Source organism: Equus przewalskii, chromosome 5 (genome assembly GCF_037783145.1).
Source record: "Equus przewalskii isolate Varuska chromosome 5, EquPr2, whole genome shotgun sequence".
Taxonomy (NCBI): Eukaryota; Metazoa; Chordata; class Mammalia; order Perissodactyla; family Equidae; genus Equus; species Equus przewalskii.
In genome coordinates, this window is record NC_091835.1 from 38,273,559 (window position 1) to 38,283,744 (window position 10,186).

Below are 10,186 nucleotides of genomic sequence, written 5' to 3' on the forward strand. Positions count from 1 at the left end.
ATCTGCACCCATCTTCCTCTACTTTCTGTGTGGGATGCCTACCACAGCATGGCATGCCAAGCGGTGCCATGTCCCACCTGGGATCCCAACCTGCAAACCCCGGGCCACCAAGAAGTGGAACATGTGCACTTAACCACTGTGCCACAGGCCAGCCCCAGACAATTTCTAAAAAAATACATGAAGATGTTTATAAACTTTGATGCAGCAACTGCACTTTGAGTTAGGTGTTGTAGAAAAATTCTTGAACATGTACTCTAGAAGGCCTATATAAAGGTATGCACTATAACATTATTTAAAAGGTCAATGAATTGCTAACAACCTAATTGCCACCAGTAAGGCAATGGATGAATAAATTGGTGGTCTGTTTGTATAATGGAATACCATTGAATAAGAGGATGTTGAGTGACTGAAACAAATTGTACAAGATTATGTAAGGGTGCTAATATATATTTAAATTTAAAACAAGTGGAAAATACCATGGTTTACAGACAATACGTAGATAGGTAGTAAAGTGTCAAAATCTAGATAAAATTGATATTCACCAATTTCAGTATAGAAGTAACTTCTGGAAAGAAATAGAGAGAAAAGGTGGTATCAACTGCATTTGCCACACTGTATTTACTTAAGAGAAAAGAAGATGACGTGAATATGTCCCAATGTGTCCAAATGTCAACATAAGTTGTTAAATCGAGATGGTAGGTATAGAGTGTTGACAACATTGGTCTCTGCATTTGCCTATTTATTAGCACAGTCATAAAAACATACAAACAAACTATTAAAACAATGATAAAAAAACATAATGGAAGTTTTTATAGCAGGTTAGCCACAGATTAGAAAAAATTAATGAACTAGAAGACAGATGAGAGTGAATATCTAGATTACAGCAAAAAGAGAAAAAAGCAAATGAGACATATAGGATATGAGAATGGGTCTATAATGCTTGTCACTGGAATCCCAGAAGAAGGGAAGAAAGACATCGAGGAAGCAACATTTGGAGCAAGCATAGCTGAGAATTTTCCAAAGCTGAAAAAAGACATCAGATTTCAACCATCTATTACCTTCAAACAGCTGATCTTTCAAAAAAACAATAAAAAAGAGAAAAAAATAATAGCATCTTTGAATGGCTGAAAGAAAAATAATACAAATCTCTAATTTTATACTTGAAAATATTTTTTAGAAAAGTTGAAATAAAGACAGTGTTAGACAAACAGAAAACTTAACCCTAAAACTTCAAATCTAAAGGAAATAGTAAAGAATAGTCTTCAAATTTAAGTAAATGATTCAAAATGGAAAGTAGGAGAGGCAGAAAGGAATAAGAAAATGAAAATCATAAATATGTGGGGAAATCTAGATTAAGTGACTGCGTAAATCTATACATCTAGTGTTTTCTAGGGCTATATGTTTTTCAATCTAAGAGACCATAAACTGTTGATGTACCATTTATTTAATCTAATACTGTGAAATAAACTCATCCAAGATAAAAATTTAATAAAAAACAAAGGACTATTTTAGTGCAAGAATAAATAAAAAATAAAACTGCCAAACAGAAAAGTATTAAAATACACAAAAGTAATAGCATGCCAATCAGGGACGTAGTAAAGAGAGTACAGGAATATTCTAAGATTTTATACTGCCCAGGAAGAACGTAAAAAGGCCAATTAATATTAGACTTTGATGGTGAAGAAGTCATGCAATCTCTGGAGTAACTACCAAAAAGTTAGTAAGAGTAAATTCCAAATTGATATAAAAATTACAGACTAATAGAAAGTACTAAATCAGTCTAAAATAAGGAAAGAAAAAGAAAAAGTAACACTGAATAGACCATACACTGTAAGATTTAATAATTCTAAATCTATCTGTGCCTGATAACGTGGCTCCAACACATCAAATAAAATGTTTACAGAATTCTAAGTAGAATACAATGGAAAATTTTAATACAATTCTCTCAGTATGAGAAGAAGCAGACAAAAATCAGGGAATTGCCATCACAATGAATATGTTTTCTGATTATAATGGAATAAGGCTGAAACCTAAAGTAAAGAGATAACTAGAAACACACATATACTTATAAATTAAGAATTACATTTTTAAGTAACTCATGAGTCAAAGAAAAACTCATAATGGAAATTAGGAAGTATTTTGAACTGAATGACAATGAAAATACATTAAAATGATAGCCTTAAATGCACATAGTTGAGAAAAAGAAAGGGTAAACTGTGTGTGTCTAGCATCCATACAAGAAGTTAGAGAGAGAACAGCAAGTTCAACACAAAGAAATTGGATGGAAGGAAGTAATAAAGACGAGAACCGAAACTAATGAGAGAAAGGAAAAAAAGGCACAGAGGGAAGAAAGAGAGAGCAACAACAAGCCAAAAGTTTTTTCTTTGAAAAGACTAATTAAATTGGAAAACTACAACTACTGAGATTGAAAGAAGAAAAAGAAGAAAGAAATAGAGGTGCACACACACATGAATAATAGAAACTTCAAAGGAGAATATAATTTCATATTCTGCAGATATTAAAAAAAATAATGAATGACAATTGCAGTAAGGAGGACCTCAGCACTTTGTACTGGTTAATTTTATGTGTAAACTTTATTGGCCACAGCCAGATAAAATTATTTCCGAGTGGGCCGTTTGAATCAGTGGACTCAGTAAAGTGGATGGCCCTCCTTAACGTGGGTGGGCATCAACCAATCCACGGAGGGCATACACAGAACAAAAAGGGAGAAGAAAGAGAAATTTGTTCCTTTTTCTGCTTCACTGCCTGAGCAGAGACATTTCATCTCGTCTCATCTTCTCCTTCCCTGGCGCTGGGAGTTACACCATCGGCTCCCTGGTTCTCAGTTCTTCATACTTGGACTAAATTACACCACAGGCTTTCCTGGGTCTCCAACTTGCAGACAGCAGACTGTGGGACTTCTCAGTCTCCATAATCATGTAAGCCAGTTCCTCATAATAATTCTCCATATATAAATTATTCCTCATCATGTGTGTATTAGTCAGGGTTAGAATTGAGAAGCTTGTTTCTCTGGAAACACAATGAGGAAGACTTTATAACCATGCAAATGTGCAATATGTTTTAAAAACTTTATAAAACATGAAATGTACTTGCTTTTAAAATTAACGATAATAGCATGTATCACACACTGTGTATAAGACACTATGCTAAGTGTTTTTATCTCCTTTATCTCAAAATACTAAGAGGTGGGTACTATTTTTTTTCTCATTTACAGATGAAGAAAGAGGGGCTCGGGTGCCTTAAGCAACTTATCCAATTTTACACAGTGAGTGGGCCAAACATTAACTCAAGCTGAGAACTGACTTCAAAACCTATGCTCTTAACCACAGTTTAACACTGAATGACAGTGATTGTTCCTTACTGGACAACTTCAAACAAACGCCCTTCTGGTAGGAAAGCTGAGGGAACTCTTGTGTTGATAGCTTTAGATGGCCACTTAGCCCTTTTGCCTATAACGTCCTCCTCTATGTTCTTGTTTCCTTTTTTCCTGGCTCAGTCTTTCTCTCTCTCCATCACTCTGTCTTTGTCTCTCTCTTTCTTTACATGGTCAACAAATCAGCTTCTTAACTTCTTAGCATGCTCTCACCTCTCTGAGAAAGAAAGAAAGAAAGCTTTGTTTTTCCAGATACTTACAAGTTAGAAGAGAATATTGAGCCATCCTCCCAGAGCCATGGGCCTTCCTTCTGATGGCGAGAAAGTCCTATCCAAAATGAATTATCAGGTTGGGAAGACACTTGCCTTGCTATAAATTCCTGTAGGGAAGCATAAATACAAATACCCGTCAAGGAGAGAGACGTAGAGATAGAGACGATAGAGATAGAGAGACAAAGACAGAAGAGACAGAGAGACTCTTACAGACATTGAGAAAAAGACAACAGGTTAAATCACCTTGATGAAGGATGCATGCATACACTGGTTTAAACCGAGAGAAAAGTGCTGATTCTTGAATGCCATTGAGTGTTGCAAAAGGCATGTTTCATTTCTTGAGTCATTATTGTTTAATTTTTCAATAAAGGATAGATCCCTAATGTCAAATTGTGCTGTCTCCATTCAGCTATCTGACAAAATCCAAGGATGACAGAGTCCCTAGGCAATTTCCATAGATGACAGAGCACTATCTTAGCCTCAAACTGTAAATAAAAATTTACACAACCTTAGTTAAACACTTCTCCGAGTTAGATAACAACTTAAAAATAATTTAGTACCACTGCATGTTTTATGAATAAGTAATCTGAGGTTTAATGATGATATTTGAATTGTTAACAAATATAGCATAATACAGTAGCAATTATAGCAAAGTCTAAAAACCAGAAAGACTTCCAGCCTCATTCTCTTTCTTTGCCATGCATCTACTTCCATTAATTTTCAGATGAACTACAACTATTGGGTAAGATGTGACAGAAACGAAAAAAACTGAGACTAGTAAAAGTAAGTGGAGAAGTTATAGATTGTTTTAGTTTATAGTATAGGATGTTTCCTGACTATTAACCCCTTATCATAGCCTATCTGAGTTCTATCCTTCATTAATGATGGATTGTAAGTCCCGCTTTTTCTGTAGAATTTTCTCTGTCAACAGAGATCTCTCTTTGAATTCTTATCACATTTGTTGCCAATATCAGATATTTAACTTTTAATAGCTGTTGATTGTTTCTTTTTTTCTTACAAATTACATGAGCATTGCAATAGCAAGTTTAATTTTTTAACTTCTTTGCCTTTCCCAGTATTTTGCAAGGAGTAAAGGATTTATAAATGCATATTACAATTGCTGCTACTTTTCTTGATAATTATGATAAGGGGGATAATTTTCCATTTTAGCCCACCAAATTTAAAAAGTGAACTCCAAACCCATAAAAACGAGTAGTGGCCTGATTATTATAGTCGTGCAAACTTGAGAGCATTTGAAAAGATTTGTTTTAAGGTGAAATGTGCTTATTTTTTAAATTAGTTAATTAAAAATAGCATAAATTATATGCTTTACCTGCTTAATGCATGGTATTATAATTATGGAGAATATTAAAGACTTCCTCTTAGGGAAAATTATCATTACATAGAAACTACTTCTGTTTTTCCGCTCGGTATAGACCACAGATAATTATAATTGAAATTGGCACTTACTAATTCTTCTGAGCTGTCTATCTTCAGGAGAGTAGAGCCCAGTTGAGAGCACTGCCTTTTACTTCTATCCCATGAATCTAATGATGTACTAAACAGATAACAGCTATTCTCATGCATGATCCAGTTAGGGGGACAAGAGCTGACAAGAACTCCTGGAAATAAAAGATAAGCACAATGAGGTTCATATGATAAAAATTCACTCTTTCAGTGCAAGCACCATTCAGCCTGAGGACACTTCATAAATAATCAATGAATTGCAAATAATATACTTTATTTTCAATTCAAATTATAGGGATGTTATTTTACAGAAGAGACAACATTAAAATTCCCCCTTCATTTAAAATTTAAAAATTGAGAACTATAAACAGCGTTTTAGACAGTCAACTCTCCTTTCCTTCTTGACTTGTCTTCCATTCCTTCAAATTCATCCCATAACTCCCTTTATCAATGATAACTCTTAAAAAGAATCAACTTCAAGTTAATCATTGAAGAATACAGTAATTTCATATTAACGTTTTTTACAAGTGTGAGATCCATTTCAGAATGCAACTCTCCAAGTGAGAAAAGTAGAAGAGCAATTATTCACATTACATAGTATCTCTGTTTTGTATTATTAGCTACTTGATACAAATAGTGATGAGGTATGGGTCCAAAGATAGAAAATTGAAGTCAAAATATTGTCATAGTCAGTTATAATGCAATTGAAAATGAAGGTCAAGTGTATATAAAATTGTAATGAAATTGTGTGATTAAAGAAAAACAAGTTTAACCAGACTTTTCAGGAATATATCTGTTAGGTCTATCTCTTTTGCATATGTTTAATTTAGCCTCAATTCTTAGCACTATTTTTCCTTCTTTCCTTTTCCTCTCTTTCTTCCTTTCTGATGTCCTCTTTCCTATTCTAATTATATCACTTAAAAATGTCAATTCCCTAAAGGGAGAGAACATTTCTCTCCTTCACATTAAATTATAAAATCTCCTATAGGCTTAAACGCATAGCCAGTTATAAACTAGTCACTGATTTGAAGAAAACAAAAACAAAAACAAAAATGACTTAGAACTGTTCAGCCAAGTACATGGGGTATTTACAATATTACTTTACTGTTTACATGATGGGGCATATTGTACTGAGATAATACTACCTGTGTGCCTGCCTTCCTTGAATGCATAATCACCGCATTTAAAATACTGTCTTCATTCCCTCTCTTCCAGGCCTTAGTAACAAGAATTAACCCTCCTGAATCAAGGGTTCTATTAATCCTTTAACTCTTCCCTTGCCTTTGGTTGTGAGAGTCTTGGTGGGAGCCACACTCTCTTCTAAAGATGATTGTGTAGATTGACTGCAGCTCTCTTTATTTCTCGATGGAAAGTTGTCGTTCTTCAATGGGTTGCTCCCTGAATTGGATCTCCAAATAGCTTCATATACCAACAACAATAATAATGACAAGGAAAAAAAAGTCACTCTACTATGTTTGAAAATTAAAATCCCAAAACTGATATTTTTCCTGGAATATAAAGGGATACATTGTTGATTAACGATAAATAGATAATACATTGCTGATGGAGAGGTAAAGATAGAAATAGATAGATAGATAGATAGATAGATAGATAAATGGAAAGATTAGATGACAGATAGATTAGATAGATGGAAAGAAAGAAATAACTGCTATGAAGGATGTGTAGTACAAAGAGAAAAATGATGTAGAGAAGAAAGATTTTGAGGGAGAAAATAAGAGGCAAATGGAATACAGTCAGTTGGAGCCAAGATGGATTTGAAATAGTAATAAAGCTATATTTCTTCTATTTGAAAATGGGAGCTTCTTCAGAACCTTCCCAGCATCTATAACAAATATATACTCAATAAACATTTGACTAATTAAGGAATCTAATGGAGGCTCTCTAAAGGCCCAATAATACTTTATTGACAATAAAATGCATGAGATTTAAAATCTAACATTTATTCATCCATCACAAAATATCTACTTAACACTTAGTAAGAGCCTCAGGTAATTCCTGGTATATCCAAAGGAGATTAGATTAAAGATTAGATAGAAAACAATTTCCTTAAATCATGAGACTCATAAAAATAGCTTGTAGTCTCTTTAGAGACTTTATTTCAGTAGGACGATAAGAACTATATTGTACTTCCTTTTTCAGCTCCACTGGTTTCCTTCCATTAATTTATCCTGGGACTTCCGCGGCTTTGAAACCAGCTATTCAAGGAGGGTAGTAGAGCCATATAGTTAAGAGTATGAGTTTTTTAGATAATTCACCTGAATTTCTAATCATGATCCCACCACTGACTGCTTTATGACCCTGGAAAAACAAAATAAACTCTCATTCTGTCACCTCCCTTATAAATAAAATGAGAATTAGTAGTACCAATTCAATAGGGTTAATATACAGATTAAATTTTATTATGCGTATCAAGCTTTTAAAGAGTGCCTGGAACATTATAAATGCTTATTAAATATCTGTTGTTAACCTCCTCCACCAATACTCACCCATAGTACCCAGGACCACAGCTATCACCAGTATTACCAAACACAGGATTCCCAAAGTCACTGCAATGGGACACCAACGAGGAGATGCAGCACAAGTTCCTGAGGAGCCAGAGGGAGCAGAAATTAAATGAAGAAATAGAATAATGGATCGAAAATCACTTTAATTCTACAGTTCATCAAAACCTGGCAAATTCTAGGGGCTGGCTCCATGGCCGAATTGTTAAGTTCATGCGCTCTTCTTCAGTGGCCCAGGGTTTCACCCATTCAGATCCTGGGTGCAGACATGGCACCGCTCATCAAGCCATGCTGAGGCGGCATGTCACATAGCACAACCAGAAGGACCTATAGCTAGAATATACAACTATGTACTGGGGGGCTTCAGGGGGAAGAAGAAGAAGATAAAAAAAGAAGATTGGTAACAGATGTTAGCTCAGGAACCAATCTTCAAAAAAAAAAAAAAATCTGGCAAATTCTAAAGTTAATCACTGATACCCAGATACTCTAGTCATCTAGGATTAGTCTGGATTTTTCTCCACTTTAGCATACCTCTTAGGGTTCTGCAATTGTAATTTGGGCACAGTGTCTTGTTATTTATGCAGTCCTGATTTAAGTTTCACACTGATGTCCATGGGTCTTGACACTACCAGGATCCTTGAAATCCCACTTATTATTAGAAAGGCAGTTTAATGTAGAGGAAATAGCATTGGTTACTAAAAGCAACCTTCCCTTTTCACTCATTTGTTGCCTTAGGCAAATTACTTCCTTTATTTTTTCATTTCTCTTTGTGAAAAATTGGAGTAACAATACTTCAAAAGATATTATTGTGGGTATTAAATGAGCTAACACACATAAAAATCACCTAGTTTAGAGACAACGAGCACATTACAGGTAACTCACTGTCCACACATATGCATAAACTCACAGTTGCCTCCCTACCTCTTGCATCATCCAATTTTTTCACTCTTCCTCAACAGATTGCCCAAGGGAAAAATTGCGTTAAGCGGTGAAAGGAAAATAATTGTGCAATGTGATTTTACCAGAAAGCAGAAGAGAGCAAATTCTGATGTCAAAACCTGTAAATAATCTCTCTGTTGATAACAGGGAATTCGTTTTATGCTAACATCACCACAGCAAGAACATAGCTCTACCTTTGACTGAGAATAAGCAGTGCAAGCATTTCAGAAAATTGTCAAATAGGAGAATGGGAGGAGACTAAATGACTCATTCTATGAAGAGAGAGATCTTTTAATGCCCTTCTCCATATTTCACTCCTTTTATATTTTGTTTAAGACTCATGTCTTCCTAATTGACTTGCTTTTGTTTAAAAAAAATCCAAATTAATCTCTTACCACAAAAATCATATCAGATTCAGGATTCTAAACTCTATGACTTCTGACTTCCTTTCGGCCTTTACCACAAAATCATGTTTGGTTTTTTTCCCTCACCTGCCTTGCATCCTTTCATTCTTTGCTCCAATATCCTGATGTTGTTCATATACACTTCTTTAAGTTTCCTTGACCTCCATTCTACAATTCACTCCTCTCTATCAAAAGGAACAAGTCACTCCCATTGACATTCTTTCATCTTTACATTTCATCACACTTATTACCAGCTCCTTCCTGCTGAAGTGCCTATTTCTATAGAATATAGAAATTGTATTTTCTGCCATCATAATAGTTAATGTAAATACTAATAATTAATTAATCATTGAATGGTTGCGTGAGAAAAGTTTTAGTGTATATTCAAATTATCTTCAGTGATTTCTGAAAACCTTTCAAAACATATTAATAAAATCCCTACAATCACATCTCTCAAATTTTCTCCCCATATGGGTTTTAGTTGATGAAAATGAGAATTTTGAAGGCAGAAAGAAAAAATACCTTTCTCTGAGACCACAGGCCTCCTGGTGATGTCTCGAGAGCTGAAGTCTAACTGAGTATATCCATCTTCATCCAAATTTTCTAACCCAGAATGGTATTCCATTGTTCTACTGAGTTCCTGTAGCGTTTGAGAACTCTCTCCTCTCTTCTCCTAACATAACTGCCTGTGGACAAAAGAGAATCTATGAGTCAAATCATGTGGGACAGTTATTTACTGAGCTTTAACAAGTTGAGCTTAAGTCGTCCAACCAGATATCCAAAAGCAGGAAATGAAAACTATGCTGTGGTAATTTCCCATTTGTATTTTTAGACCCTTTTTCTGACGCTAATGACTCAAGAAAATCATAAGGCAGTACAATAGATAAATCTTCATTTCAGACCAAATATAAGAAAAATGAAGAGATTAATGTCTTATGCTGCTTTCATTATTCTCTCACAACTGAATTTGATATTATTAATTGACTTGACCTGTGTAAACTATTAAACAATTTTGGTACCTTGAGTTCACCAGTACTTCACTATAAGTATCCATTCATTCATTTATTCATGTACTTGCTTATTCAGTAAACATTTATAGAATGCCCATCTTTTCAATTGGCAGGAGCTGGGGATACAAGGATAAATGATACCTGTGGAGAAGCTCATTGTCTAACAGAGGACACCTAC

The 10,186-nt window shown here is 34.6% G+C and overlaps 1 protein-coding gene across 6 annotated transcripts in view; it reads right to left on the bottom strand.

The window, feature by feature from the left end:
- CLEC7A (C-type lectin domain containing 7A) overlaps positions 1-9,770 on the bottom strand; it is a 12,526-nt gene extending 2,756 nt beyond the window's left edge. Inside the window, exons 1-6 of one of the 6 annotated variants that reach the window (XM_070619050.1) lie at positions 9,521-9,752; positions 7,641-7,739; positions 6,415-6,552; positions 5,137-5,288; positions 3,655-3,773; positions 1,820-3,030 (exon numbers count right to left, since the gene is read on the bottom strand). In XM_070619050.1, the coding sequence (XP_070475151.1) occupies positions 2,862-3,030; positions 3,655-3,773; positions 5,137-5,288; positions 6,415-6,552; positions 7,641-7,739; positions 9,521-9,623 (780 nt within the window). In that variant the 5' untranslated portion in view covers positions 9,624-9,752 and the 3' untranslated portion in view covers positions 1,820-2,861. Of the gene's footprint in view, positions 1-1,819; positions 3,031-3,654; positions 3,774-5,136; positions 5,289-6,414; positions 6,553-7,640; positions 7,740-9,520 lie in introns of those variants that run through there. The other 5 variants (XM_070619051.1, XM_070619052.1, XM_070619053.1 and 2 more) reach the window with 5 other exon arrangements.
- Between the last annotated feature and the right edge of the window lie 416 nt (positions 9,771-10,186).